This window comes from Fringilla coelebs, assembly GCF_963513975.1.
Source record: "Fringilla coelebs genome assembly, chromosome: 13".
Taxonomy (NCBI): Eukaryota; Metazoa; Chordata; class Aves; order Passeriformes; family Fringillidae; genus Fringilla; species Fringilla coelebs.
In genome coordinates, this window is record NC_140039.1 from 9,125,412 (window position 1) to 9,141,001 (window position 15,590).

Here is a 15,590-nt window from a genome sequence, read left to right on the forward strand (position 1 = left end):
AGTCTGAGGATTGATTTATTGTTGTGTATCAAACCCTAAAATGGTTTGGGTTTCATGTTTTCAGCATTACAAGTAAACTTGGAAGCTCTGATCCTGACGCATAGCTGAGTGCAAAATCCAGAGTGAGCCAGAGTAGAAATCAAAACTGATTCTTCTCAAACCATGCAGATGAAACCTGCAGATTTTTTTCCTAGAAGTCTGAATTATGTGCCTTTCAAAGGACTAATAATAGCTTGTTCTTATTTTACAAATATAGACAGATAAGAGTTGGCAAACACTTGTGAGAAAGAAAGAGAATGAAGGAAAATAGGTACGCAGAAGCTGTGAGCCAACCATCCCCAGAACCATACTGTGAAATGATATGGCTAAAATATGTGCATGGTAAATAGTGTGACATTGAAAAATGAAACATTCAACATTGCAGCCAGAGGAGAAAAATGCCAGCTCCAAAATTGGGTTCTGGCAGTATGCTCAGAGAGTCAATAGGCATATGCTTGATTGCAGTTTGGGTGGAGAGAAAGGAGATTCACAAAGCTCTATTTCAGTTCTTTCTGTATTTTCCCACACTATGAATTAATCACATCTAATACTAATTATATACTTGCAACATTCTGAATTCCTGCATAAACTGTGGAAAAATGCAGAGATGTTTCCAAGACTGGAGCAGCTCTAACAATGAATCCCTCTATGAGCTTTTGCAACTGTTTGCTGTGCGTCATCTTCAAACCCAGTTATGTTCTGCAGATTTACTCTTCTGTACTTGGATGGTGATTTACACTCCTAGGGAAGCAGTTGGGTGAAACCATGTCTCAGAAATGTGGAAGCTTAATATAAATAAATGAAACCCAGGCGCTTGATTTCAGTGAATCACAGCCTTTTGACGTTTATAATTTCAACACTTGATTGTCCCCAGCTACTCAACCTCTGTGACTCATGGGGATGCTTCAGCTATTGGCTTGAGAAAATGTAAAATGTAAGGTTGGGGTTTTTTAGCTATTCTAGGATGCTAAAAGATCTGGATCCACACAAGTGGGACAAATTCATACATGCCTACAGCATGGTAGGAAACTCTCTAATCATTCTGAATTAACGATGTCCTGATTATCTTGCCTGCGACCATGAGGTCAAATGAAGAGTTTTCTCCAGGCTTTGAGATACAGGCAGGTGTAATTATTTTCTTGCTGTTGAAAATAGAAGTGTGGCCTGACCACAGAGGTGAAATTTGTTTCAGGAGGTAATTCTGAGAGAATTAAATTCTTCATGTTGCTAGAGTTGCCCTTGCCTGGAATTAGACAGTGTGGGAGGGTTTCATCCAAAGGGAACCTGTTGGGAAGTGCTGGGACCAGGAGGGGCAGGTGCTGCACTCAGGCATGGGCAGTTTGAGTGCTCTGTGTCAGCGTGGCCTGTGGGGAGCTGGGCAGGGACTCTGGAGTGCTGCCCTGGCTGTGCAGGTGGGATACATCAGACAGAGCATCCGAGGGCTCAGAAGTACCAGCGATGCTCTGCCAGGCAGGTAATGCTGTGGGGATTTCCCATCAGGCAGTTTCAGCTCTGCAGGTGTGACAAATGTGATCAGTCCCACCCTGCAGCTCAGGAATCAAGACTGATCTCTCTCATGAGATATATATATAATGCTGATTTTTAAAATTTTTTGTCCTGCATTTTTAACAAAGTGATTAAAGAACAGTATCTAATGAAAAACTGCGTAAGTTTCAGCAAGATTTTCTTGCAGAAATAAACTTGATTTTCTGATCTGAAGTAAAAGAATTTGCTTTTGGTGGAAGGAAAAATTGAAGTGGAAGGAAAAATTTTGAGTTTCAGAAACAAGATTAAAATTTGCCAACTTCATTAACCTGCTAAATTGCAGTTAATAGCAGAGGCACAATCAGTAAGACTCCAATGAGGCTGGTGTAAAGTAAGTTTCTAATTTTTATCTGATTTTTTTACTTCTAGCAGCCTGGTGATAGATACATTTACTTCCTCAGTTTCCTCTGAATTTATTATAAAGCAGATTGAGGAAGAGTAGAAACAAAAGAATTGATAGAATAAAAAGATATGAAGGGTGATTCTCCTCCCCTGTCATCTTGCAGCACTTCAGCAGATCTGCCCAGTGTACAAAGGCTGTCTCTGGAAATACTCTAAAGGTTTGAGAAACAAGAATATCAGAGCTAATTGGGAAAAACAATGGTGAATTAATCTTGCTGCTTTCCATGGAGAATCATAAAGCTGGCTGTATTTTCAGGGCTGTTTTCTTTTTTGCTATTTGTTATTATTTGCCTGAGTCCTGCCTTTCAGTAATTACTGTGAGGCTCAGGTAGGAGAAACCCCAGCTTAACATCTGAACTTTGGATGATGCCAATGCTGTGTGTGGGTCATGAACCCTCAGCACTCTCATCTCTCTCTAAATGTCCTCAGTGCAGAGCAGGCAGGTGATTTGCTCTTTGGCCGCTGCTCACAGGAGAGCCTGGGGCTGAACTCTGCCAGAACAACTGCTGTGGAGAAGCAGTAAAAACCAGACTTATTTCACGTTCTCTGGCACAGTCACACACAGGATTTGGGGAGTGGGTATTAAAATGTGCAGATGCAAACCCTCCTAATTCTTCTGTACATAAAAGTGGTGTTGTATCAGATTAGCCTCTCAGTCATGTATGTGCTCCAAGATAAATGGACAGCTATTGTTTTCAGCTGCAGCACCCAACATTCACATCAAAGTCTCTGCATAGCTGCAGCAGAGATGAGAAGCTTTTTTTAATCGAATGTGTCTCATTTCCTTCAAGTATTTATGGCTTGTCACTGTCAAACTGAACCCAAGATGCTGACAAATATGCAAGTCATTTGTAAAGCAGTTAAAGGACAGGATATACATAAGTAGAGACATTCTTCTGATTAGAAAATAATCTTGTATTAATAATAAGTCTTCCTGTTGTAAAATTCTTTCTAAATACAGTAATATTTGGAATGGGAATTAGAGATATTTCAAGGATGACATTTCATTATTTCCAATCAGCTTTACTATAAACAAACCCTGCAAATTTTCGGTGTCAGCATATAGCTCAGGTAAAACTAAGCTCATATTTGTGCTCTGAGTACCTGAATGTTTGCTGAGGATTTATTCATGGCATATTTCTGTTTCTGGATGATGTGTGCTACATTAGGCATTTTGAATGGTATCCATTAGCATAAGCCTTTCTGTCTTTGAAAATATTTATGTCACCCAAGTTTATAAGTCTGTTTTGGGTCTCTATGTTTGTTTAAAGTACAGATCAGTAAATGGCTGAGATGTGTGTTACATTTCAGGGTTTCTCCATGATACCTTGTAGGTATTGTTCAGATCCCTGTGTGGTCCAGTCATGCCATATACTATTTCAAAAAAATAGCTAATGACAAGCTATTGCTTAATGAAGTGCTTTCATGGCACCTTATTTAGGAGGGAGGATCTTTTTTTCTGGCAGTTGGAGGCTTTTGTAACAGTATCTACTGTAATTTCTCCCTTGGAATCTACAGAGTAAGTCATCTGTGCAGTAAACTTATGTCCAGGAAGGCTGAATTAATAACCTCTGGGTCAGCTTCACAAATTTCTCATTATTCCAAATACCTTTTCCTGTTGGCTAAGCCTTTTGTTCAAGATGACACTGAATTGCAGTGGTTATAGATGGCTTATGACCTGGAAAAGGCTATAGGCAATGCAGGTATATTTTGTCACAGACTTAAAATGAAGCAAGCATGAGAGTAAAATACATTAAATGTAGTAGTTATCCATGAAAATAACCCTTACAAACAGTAAATTTGTTTATATTTTTATTAATATTGTTTTAGCTGTGGCAATAAGTTCAGAGCCAACATATTCAAAACTGATAAATCTCTTTTATAAGGGAGTATATTATATTAGCACTAATCTTTATTTCTACAATAAATATGTAAAGGCAATGGAGAATTTTCCTGCCAAGCATAATTAACAAATTTATATAATATTTTTATTCAGCTCTTCTCCTTCAATGTAGACAAATGCAGTGGAATTTATAAATCTGTATATCATTTTTTCCATTAAGAAGATAGTAACAATTAAGAAAAAAATGCTATTTGCCCTTAAAAATGTCATTGTTAGGATGATGTCCTGAACAAAACATGCAGGATCTCAGATAAACATCTGGTAGGAATGAGGGCTTCTTCATGGTTTTGTTAGATGAGCACTTCAGACTCATTTGTGACTGAATGATACTGTATTTTCTCTTGTTATTTTCAATTTATCCTTTACCAGAGAGACAGGAAGGAGCAGTGAAATAGGAAATTAGGATGTTTAGAGAGAGTAACTGGAGAGAGCTAAAAAATTGTTTTTTAAACTGTTTAGATGGCTGAGAGGCCCCTGTGTGTGTGATCTTTCCTGCTGAGCTGAGGGAAATGCACAAACACGAGATGTACCCGGTCTGGGCTGCCCCTGGCTGCTGGGGACATCCTCAGCTCTCAGAAGATGTTTCATGCAAAGCCCATCTCAGGAATATTTCTTGGATTCTTCAGAGTCTTTGGGAGATGTTATCTCTCTTGCATCTTGAACCTAAACTCCTAATGATTGTAAACAAGACAGAGCAGCAAGCTGGATTGTGGGGTAGATGATTCATAAAACTACCAGATATCCATCCCCCAGATGGATTCCAAACTAGAAATTTGCCTCTGCTTGACTTAATTTGCCTGATCAGCTTTTCTACAAGTGTTTATCTGTTTTAATTTAGAATAGATAAAATTGCCACATCAGCTAGAGCTGGAACATGGAAATGGTGGAAGTGTTTCTGCAAATCTCAGTCGTTTCTGCAGTTGCATTCAGTGTCCCTCTGTTTGACCATAACTCTGAGATTGTGTGTAGGATTCCAATAGCAACACAGTCCACAGCTCAGTGAGTATCCCAGTAAATTGTTCTGTGAGTATCTGAGAATTTAATATAGTGAAGAAATAGTTGTCCAGACTCCAGATAGTTTCATGATGTTGCTCTGACAAATTCAGTTTATGTAATATGTTCTTCTATTGCTGCTGTTATATTTATCATTGTTGGCCGGTCTTTGCTTGATGTGAAAAATGGTTAGAAGTTGAAAACATAAAAGAGACAGTTTTTGTATTTCATAAACTTAACTCTTGGGCTCTACCTCTCAGTTATTCTCACAAGTTCAGGATGGGAATAGTGTGCAGATGTTCATTTTACCTACACAGATATTTTTCAATATCCAGGTTCCTCACTTGCCCCTCTTTCCAACCTCCTTTGTCTCCCAGCTCTCTCCCTAGGGCAGATAAAAACTCATATCTGATGCAAACCTGCCTCAGCTGCTTTATGTGGTTCTGAATTTCTGTATCTAGGACTCATGCTTGCTGAATGGAGTCAAGAAAAAACTTAGTGTGTGACATGAAAAAGTATTTTCTTTGTGTCTTTTTTTAAACTTTATTCCTACAATCAGTACAAAGCAAAATTATAAAGAATGAGAGAAGTGTATGTGCATACTCTGTGATACCCTGTGAGATGATTTTAAACACTTCCAACTTATTTTATGAATAAAATAGATGCCATTGGCCTTCCCCCTGTACTCTAGAGACATGTGTTTCTTTTATTAAATTAACTCATCATCATGGTTTTGTTGTTTCAACTGTGGGCTTAGCTGACCAAATTTCTATATTGCTTGAGAGAGTCATTAATCATTTGAAGAGGATTTGTATATGTTCAGTTGCTCAACATCTCATCTCTCACTTTACCCCCAAATAAATTCAGTAATGTTGCACGTGTTCTTTTGCTTTCCTTTTTGTAGTCAATAATATTCATTTAACCTCCTGTGTGTTGGTGGGTGGTTGGAAGTAACAAAACAAAGATGGGATTGTGGTGAGCACCACGAAATTCTGTTCTAGTTCTTCACTATTTAACTATTTTGATTATCCCCTGTTGGTCTGAAAAAAATAAATCTGGTAAAGTACATGTTTAATTCATCATTCAGGGCCACAGTGTTCAAATGCTGACTGCTGGATATGAGCTGGTTGTTGCTTTCTGTATTTTTGGGAGCAGTTATGAGCCCCCAGCCCAGCACAAGGTTTCAGGCAGGCTGTGCTGTCCCTGAGCGTGCCGTGCTGGGGAGGCTGGGCACAGAGCTGCAATACATGCATGCTTTAGACTGAGGAGTCTGGGTTAAACTTGCTTCTCATGGCACACAGAGAAGATGCAGAGCTCGAGAAATATTTTTTTCTCCCTGCTTGGCAGTAGGAATGAGGCACTTAGGGCATGTGATTGTAGAAAGGCACAGAGAAGTCACACAACGTCTCCGCCGATAATTGGAAGCAGCCTTGAGGTTGTCATCAACCTGAATGTGTCAGATGAGCTGGATGTGCACAGAACGACACTGATTTCACTCTAGAAGTTTTCATCTTATCTGTTTGTGAAATAGTTTGCTTTTCTATCTCTGTAGCACATTTTAAACTGTATGGATGGTATTTTTTTAATGTTCTATATTGAGCACCGTTCACTGGTTACCTCATGGTAAAATGAAAAGCATCAGAATATGTTAGTGCTTTGATTTTGAAGCAAGTCTGCCACTTTGCTTCTCTCTTTTACAGAATTATTTTGCAGAAATTGTTGATCCTGCTTGTTCATTAGCTTGGTATTAGCTGTAGGGCTTTCAAGAAAAATGAAGAAATCCTGTGATTCTAGCTAGTAATAAAAATGGTATTAAAATTAATTAAAATCTAGCAGGTTTTTTTGCATCTCTAAAGATTCACATATGATATAATTTGTCTAAAAATTTTTCTGGTTTGGGAAATATTTGAGTTAATGGAATTTAGAAGAAAGGCATCCTGACAACCTGTTGGCATGTTTTGCTTAATCTAAGTATTCTGCATCTGTGATTTGGCCACGCATATTATCAGTGGGATACTACTTCTAACCTAAAAAGTAAAATGAGACATAGTGAGGGTTTTTAATGTTCTGAAAATATTATAAATGTAATAAAGGATTACTGTGCAATGTTTTATCTTGGTTTTCCTAGTTTGAAAAGGGAGGATCAAATCTACTGCAGGATGGAAGTAATTGTAAGCTTGATACAAGTGTGTTTAAAAACTTTTAGCATCCTCAAGCCTTCAGAAGTACCTGTTAGTCTTGCCTTGTTTTCTTTGATCTTGCCAAATCTTTCCTTTTGGAGTGACAAGTTTTGGGCTAATTGCTGCTGCTTCCAAAGTATTGTTTAAATAAAGCCCAACAAACCTCTCCTGTTTATTAGTAAGAAAATCGAGCTGTTTCTAATGGTCTGTTTCTGAATTGGAGCAGTCAGTGTGGAGCCCTTGTCCACGTCCATCAGGAATGGAAGAAGCCATTCCAGCTGCAGTGCCCAGGGAGCTCTGCTGCGCTCAGGCCAAGGGGGAAGAGCAGGAGGTGGCTGAGGAGGGGCTGCCCCAGCCCCAGGAGTGCTCCTGTGCTGCTCACACAGCCAATAAAAAAATGTGTGCAGGACATGACAAGCCTTGGCAAGGGCCACACTGCCCTGCTGCTGCTGCTGGATTTGCCAGGTTGGGGCTTTTTGCCTTTTCCCCATCAGACAGAGACTGGGCTGCAGGCTTTGCCTGGTTGTGTGCTGGGCTCAGGCTCTCTGAGACTGGGGCTGATTCTGTGTCTTTGAAATGCTCAACCTCCACAATGCACAATCATTGTGCTCTGGTTGCAAGATGATTCCCTTAAGTCATGCAAGCCTTGTTTAACGTTGCTCTAGAAATTTTCATTACCTTTATTCCATGGTTGGCTGCATCTCTAGGATCATGGTCCCTGGCTCTGAACTCACTATTCCCTGCAACTGGAATCTCCTTAACCTACACACACTGGAACAAGGGGAAAATATAATATGTCCCCAGAGCAGGGATTTGTTTTGGTCTTCAGCAGAAAGTATTCCTTACAGGATTCTTATGTGTATGAAAATGAACACACTGAATATTTGCTCTTCTAAAAAAAAAAAAAAAAAAAGATATCCAGTAAGGCTTGTCAAGGTGTCCAAAATATTAAACCTAAAGCCTGTTAAATAAGTGTTTTCTCCTTTCTTGTTTTATTCACTAAATTTTAGTGAACAAAGAGTTTTTTTCAGTCTTGCAACAAAGAAGAGACTCAAGAGCTTTTGCATGTAAAAGCAAATATTTTTCAAGTCATTTATCTGTAAAGGAAAAGGAGGCTTCATCTGAAACTTGTAACCTAAAGTGATGTTTTTAACTGTATTGGATGATTTAAAATAGCCATCATAATAATTTGTACATTCAGTGAATCAGTTAATCCTTACAAGTCTGAGACCTTGATGTCTTATCAATTTACTGCTATAATAGGTTTTATACTATAATGAAGTATTATTTATTTAGCCTTTTTTATGGCAATTTTAATAGGCTAATCATATTGGGATGGAATGTATAGCCTGGGGGAAGGTCATCTACATTGATTGTGTAGAAAACAGATCAGTTTTTTTTCAAGGATGCAAGTAATGTTTCTGTGCTATTTTCATAATTAAAATGGGACTGATGACAACTTTTCAAATCCCAGGTGTTCTTTGAGCCTTGCTGCTGAATAAAGGCACAAAAAAGAGGGGGGGAAAAGTGCTGGATGTTCCTACAAAGGAGCAAGGAGGAACCTTCAGAGAATAATTGGAAATTATAACAATTGTGTCTTACAACAAGAGATGCTGTTTTCTCAAACATAAAAGCTTTTTAAAATTCAGAAGTTTTTATTGAATGAGGCTCTTTGCTTTTATGACCTTTTATGCTTGCTAAACAGACCAAGTTATTGAATACAGGAGCTTTAATCATATGCTTGAAAACATAGATTCTCCTTGCTGGACAACTGCCAGAAGAGATTTTTGTGGGCCTTAGAAAGAGATATGCATTCAGATGTTTGTCTCTTCTTTAACTCGAGTACCAAAATGGGGATTGCTGTCTCTACTGCCTTCTAAGTAGGACAGCCTCCCTCAGAATAGATAACTTTCCTCATTTTGCTTTTCACCTATCATGAACCTTTCTGGTCTCCTTAGAGATGTCTCTTATTTATCAGTCTTGAGAAAATAAACTTTTATCTTTTTTGTTTAAACTCTGATGATAATAGCTATTTTGTGGCAGTTGTCATAGAGGTTTGAAATATTGTATATTTCTAGCTGTCTGTGTTATTTCATGGTAGGTTTGGCTTTCCCCTAATTTTCCATGTTATTTGCTGCTGCTTCATTTTCTCTGATGCTCTAGCCTTTTGAGGCTCAATGCAAATGCCATAAACTTTCCTTAATTTAATATTTTTCAGATGAGCTGCAAAGTTACAGAAAAACTGTGAAAATGGTTCTCGAGTAGCTAAGAATTATCAGTGTAACCAAATATTGCTCTAATGCTGGCTCATTAGTGCAAATCATTCCCATTTACACCTTTCTGCTCCTCATTGCTCTGTGAATGAGACTTTTTTTGCTGTCTTGGTAAAGATAACTTCTATAGTGTAGAAAAAAAAAATACAGCAAACTGAAATTGTAGCTTGCATTCTTTCATGCTGTTAAAAACCAAAACACTTCATTTTCAAATGCACTGATAAAAAGTGATACTTATTCACTCTTAAGCCAAATACGTTTTAAGTTGCAAAGGCAGTTTGAATTATAATATATCTTTTAAGTTTAAATAAATATTCTGTTGACAATGCTAACAAATACTTGATAAAATATTTAGGCTTCACTGGATATCTATTTACAGAATGATAAATGTAAAAGGCAGTATAGAACATCAGTCTTGTGCAACACTGCAATTCTGTGAGATTTGTGCAATTCTTTTCAATGCTGCATCAAAAGTTTTTACTGAATTACCCATTGTTACCAAGGAGCTTGTTTAGCTGAGACATCATGCCAAAATAAGTGGCTAAGCTGGAATAGAGAACTTTGAAGAAGCTTCCTTCTTACCTTGCTTACCTTCTCACCTCCAACCTTCTCCTGTGGTTCTCATTGCAGGCCACCAACTTTGCACTTCCCTGGTTTTACTATTATATATTCTGAGCAAATTAATTTTTGTCATAATTAACCTAAATCTTTGGCAGCCATCCTAAATGAGCACATAGCACATGTTTTTCCATTGTGGCTGCAGGTATCTTTGTTTTCAAACAAACTTGCTTCTGCCTGTCAGCATGAACGATGCTGCACAGCAGTTTAGTGATCAGTTCTGTAGCCCCATAAGTCTCTGTCTCCTGTGATCACAGGGTATGGCAGAGCAGCCCAGGGTTCTGCAGACTGTCAGCAACAGGATTATTTGGGGTGTCTCAAACACGGTCAGCTCCCTGCTGGGGCAGAATGGTCCAGGGCTTGTTCTGCTGGGCACTGATCTCTTTATATTGGCTTGCACTAGGAAAACTTGACTGGGATAAAACTGAAAACTGAGATTTCAATTTGCCTTTTCTTATTATGATACAGTGTGGGCTTTCAAAATGTCAGATGAAACATGCAGAATGATGCAGATACTGCAAAGGAATGTACAAGCAAAAAAACCCAATGTATTTATTTGAGTAAATCTAAATGCACTAAAGTGTAAAAGCTGATTTTTACTTCTAACTGTCTAATGGTTCATGTAACAGCTGACACAAAGGAGGTTTCCTCACTCACCTGCAGGTCTCTAGGTAAGGTTGGACTAAACTCATCTGTTGGACAAGTCACAGCAGAGCTGAGTCTGCTCCTAACCTGGATAATTATCTTGTTATTTATTAGACTAATAACTCTCTGGTGTGTCACATTGTGTGCACTCAGAACTCACCTAGTTAAGGTTATATCAAAGACTGACCTCCACTGACAAGATTAAATTGAAGTTATTTTCTCTAAGAGCTTAGGTAGAGTATTTGTGTTGTCAGCAAACAGGACTTTATCCTCTTTCCCTTGGGCTTTATCTCAAATGCAGTGTCAGAATGCCAGATGGATTTACTTTCATATTTTTTCTTCAATTTTTAATATTCTTTCTATCACCTTTCAGCTGTCACACTCAATAATTTCCTTGGAAAGGAAGAGACCAAAAGAAGCCATTGTATAACAGCTCTGCTTAAATGCTCATCTTTTTCAGTACTATTTTTGAGCTGCATACATTACCTGATGTTTAATCCTTAGAACTCACAGGACTGTCTTAAATACGCTATTTTTGTAGGTGTATTTTGTACTTTTTCATCAAATAAACATAGATTTATGGTTAAATATTATATGTATTTACTCTCAAATGGATATTAGGGCAGGAATTCCTATTTAAATTCATGTGATTCTTCAAAGACACTAAACTTTGGCCTCCTCTAATTAGAAAGCACATCACAAAGTGTTGCCAAGGGTTAAGGTATTTAAGAGGTTAAAAAATAGGCTGTACTGTTTGTTGCTTTCAAAGCTTAGTAAAATTTCTGGTTAAACTGGGTCATAAAGATATCAATAATTTTATCTAAATTGCTTTTGCTTGTCTGGTTATAGTACTGTACAAAATAGGCCAAATAATCTTCAGGAATCTTTAACAGGCAGACAATTATTTCTTGTTCAAAATAAGTCATTATTAAGTTTATATATCCAGATTAAAGTATGCATATATTAGAAGGCCAGCTATGATGTGCATTCCTAAAATTCAGTATAAAGCAAATAATTTTAGGAAATGTCAGTCAGTACACATTGAGTACACATCTACAGCTGTAGTCAATACTCCTGAGAAGTAAAAACACTTTTGGTTTGTCAGGGACTAAGTTCAACACTGACAGCAGTTCTTGATCTGGTGGAAGTAAGCTAAACAGAACTCATAATTAAGTAATCATCCAGAAAAATATTTAAATTTAGAAAGCTTTGTATTAAAAATAGTACAAATATTGTTTATGATTAGAGCTTTTCTTGGACTGGCCTTAATATTTCCAGGGCAGCCAGAGAACTGAAACAATATGGGGTTTTCTTGAGATGTATTGATAAATACAGGTAGATTTTCATAAATGTACCTGTACAAAGAGCATAGAGGGAATCTGAGAGAGGATAAAATTTCTTGTTCTAGCTGGAGATGTTAATCAGTGAGTTGATAGATGCACTAAACCATTCAAACCTCATTTTGCTGCTGAATGTGCATTCTGAATAGGGAATGTGGGTTTCTGTTGCAGTATGAATACTTCAATGCTGTGCTCATAAATGAACGAGATGAAGAAGGAAACTATCTGGAGCTGGGGAAGGAATTCATCCTGGTGCCAAACGACCACTTCAACAACTTGCCTGTGAACATCAGCCTGAGTGATGTCCAAGTGCCCACCAACATGTACAACAAGGGTAAGAAAAGAGCTGCTTTATTTCATCATGCCACTGGCCAAACAAAAGCACACCCTCCCTTCAAAATGAAGCTGTTGATTAACTGTGTATTATCTGTGTTTTCCAGTTGGCAATAATACTGAAATTTTCTATGGAAGGATGTTTTAAGTGTGACAGTTGTGTAATATTTTTTGTTTTGTGGCAGTTTAGCAGTTTAATAAGGTTAATGATTTGCATATGAGGTTTGCCTGGGTTCTGTCATAGAGTATGGCAGAATAAATTTATTCCAGTGAATTATTTTCCAGAATCTTCAAATCATTTGAACAGAGCTTACATTGTCACCAGTTTAATTCTATCCTTGCTGAGATTTAGAATTGTCTTTGAAAGATATAGGATAGGTGGAGGCAAATACTTTATTAGACTTATGCTTTCAAACATCTGAGAATATTTCCAGCAGTATGTGTGCTATTCTAGCTCTATACACAAACTCTGCAGATATTATTTAGAAGGAATAATTTCTACTCCCCTATTTGATGTAAGTGCACATTGTACTAGCAAACAGCAACATTAGGGGTTAGAAATGAAGGACTTCAGTCTAAAAATCTGGAATGTAAACTAAACTCAGATATGCATTTACTCATTTTCCTTTTGCCACTTCCCTTTAATCAGACAGCAGGAATTTGTGTTTATGCAGCACCTATCTATTTATTTTTCTCAAGACATGAATAAAAGAAAAGTTTAGAAGGAAAGTGCCAAAGTTTCCTAACAATATCTACAGTATATTTGTCATTGGTCTGTAGAAGGCTGCCTAATCTCCTTATCTATCTCCTCTTCTGTGTTTTAACTATGCTAAAAGACATCTAAAAGGACATTAAATGCCTTCCTCTTAATACATTCCAGGCTAGCAATTGTGGTAATTCATGCAAGGATATTGTGTAATAAGGCGAATTAATTCAGCTAAGTTGGTCTGGTAAGAGAAGCAGTGGATATGGCAGCTTCTTTTCAAAGTTAGGATTCTGACTTGAGAATCCTGATAAACCAAAATTCCTACAATAGTCTTAAACTGGAGATGAAAAATAAATCTTCCTAGAGAGCACTTGAAAGGTTGTGAAATGATTAAGGCAGGATATTTTGAAAAGACCTGCAAAATGCTTAATGCTTCTAAAGATACCAAATTGCTTTTTTTTTGTGCAAGTGCTAACATTTATTTAATCAAGTCAGTCTATAAATTAATTCATTCCAGAATTGATAAGGAGGAAAAAGAAAAGGAAGGAACATAGAAGTCAGGCAACTGTGCTTTTCTGGAGGAGGAAATTATCCTGAGTAGTTAGTGAGAGCAGTAGAACTAAAGAACTTCAGGTATGTGATATGTGCTCATGCTATGTAGTGAATGCATTTTAAATGCTGATTACTTATAGTTACAGGCCAAAGGTCAAGGGCTTGCTACATCTTGGCGTGGCCTCTCATACAGGGATTTTCTGTAGCTATGGGCAAGACGGAGTTCTGTGATGACTCCTGTTTCTACTTTGTATCATTCAGACCATCCAAAATTGTCACTTTATGCAGCTGCAGAAAAAAAAGCATTTTTAAATAATTTAAATGTATTCCAACAGCAGATATCTGGTTTGTTACTGACATTTTCCTTGCACATGAACAAAATAATCTTGTTTGGACTCTATCAAGGTCTGGAAATGGTCCTCTTACCAAGCAGAGAACTATATACTTAAATTTTTTGTTGCCCTGTTCTGTAATGCAGAGGGGTGATAACAAGTTAATTTAATCCTAACCTGAGGGTACAAGCAGTGGATATGGAGAAGTTTAAAACCAAGTGTCTGCAGAATACCATTTCTCTACAAAGGGCCTCTTCATTTCTAGGTTATATTTTATTTTATTGAATTACTAGGGAGAACCACAGCCAGAACTAAGAGTTGGAAACAGACAAGTGTGATCACTGAATAGTTAAACACAGGGTTCTTGAGTCAACATGGGAAAATAAAGAACCCTATTTGTAAGCTAATTCTTAACTTTTTCCTTAACTTTGGCCTTTTCAGTTGTACAGATATTGATAATTTGCAGTGGTTTCAGAGAGGAGTCACAGGACTCATCAAAGAATTGACAAATGTGCCATGGACTGAGACCACAGGAGCTCAGTTCATTTAGCTTATTCAAGAGATGATTAAAGGCTTAATTAGTTGTTTGTAGTTAATTACTAATACCAGGCTCTATAATCTGGTTGCCAAAGATTGTAAAAATCCTGTGGCTGAAATCAGGTTCCATTAATTTGCAAATTGCACAACTGTGGGCTCAGTTGAGCTTTGGGAAAAGGTTTGCCCTGGTCAGCTTCCACAATCACAGTGATGCTGCCCAGCTGTGGAATCACTGAAGTGCACAATCCCTAAACTGGGCACTAAATGAGATTGGCTTAAAAATCTTGGCACATAAACATATTGCTGTTCTTCATTTATCTTCTGGCTCTGTCAGCCTCTTCATAGAAAAGCTTAAAAATATTGATGGCAAATACAGGATTAAATAATTCTCATTCTAAGGATACCTTCAGGTTTGGAGTCTGAAAATAAAAGAGATGAAACCAAATTTCATTACATTTACGATGAAATCAAGAAAATGAAAATATGATAAATATCAAATTATGATATGAAAATTTAGCATGGAACATTTTGAAAAGGAAAATGAGACACAATAAAAAACTCTGCCAACCTAATCTGTAAGTATACACTATACTAGTGCCATCTTGGAGTACAGAGTGCATGCACCTACCACAATATAGAAGGAAAGATAAACTAATGAACTGAACAAAGAATCACAGCTTTGCATTTACAGTGCTCTTGATCATCATTGTGAAACATAAAGAGCTGATCCAGTTATTGATGTCCTTGTATACTTTTCATTTCCCTCTTCTGCACACCCGCATTCCCTGCTTTCTCCAAATCTTAGAATGGTGTTTTGGTTTTGCTTTGCCTGGTTTTTGGCAGCAGGGGGGCCACAGAGGTGGCTCCTGTGAGGAGCTGCTGGAAGCTTCCACCATGTCCAGCAGAGCCAATCCCTGATGCCTCTGAACATGGACAGGCTGCTGGCCAAGGCTGGGCCAATTAGAGAGGGCGGTAACATCTGTGATTACATATTTAAGAAGAAAATCAAAACAAAATCATGCCGGTTTTGGCTTTTAGTCAGAGAAGTGGAGGAGGTGAGAACATGTGAGGGAAACAACATGGAGACACCAAGGTCACTGGAGAAGGAGGGGGAGGAGGTGCTGCAGGTGCCTGAGCCGAGACTCCTCTGCAGGCCGTGGTGAGACCATGGTGAAGCAGCTGAGCCCCTGCA

At 37.9% G+C, this 15,590-nt stretch overlaps 1 protein-coding gene across 1 annotated transcript in view; it reads left to right on the forward strand.

The window, feature by feature from the left end:
* Window positions 1-15,590, forward strand: part of CACNA2D3 (calcium voltage-gated channel auxiliary subunit alpha2delta 3) — a gene marked incomplete at both ends in the record, with an annotated part of 376,309 nt that overhangs the window by 138,291 nt on the left and 222,428 nt on the right. Inside the window, one exon of the mRNA XM_084214355.1 lies at window positions 12,110-12,272. Within this exon, the coding sequence (XP_084070481.1) occupies window positions 12,110-12,272 (163 nt within the window). The remainder of the gene's footprint in view (window positions 1-12,109; window positions 12,273-15,590) is intronic.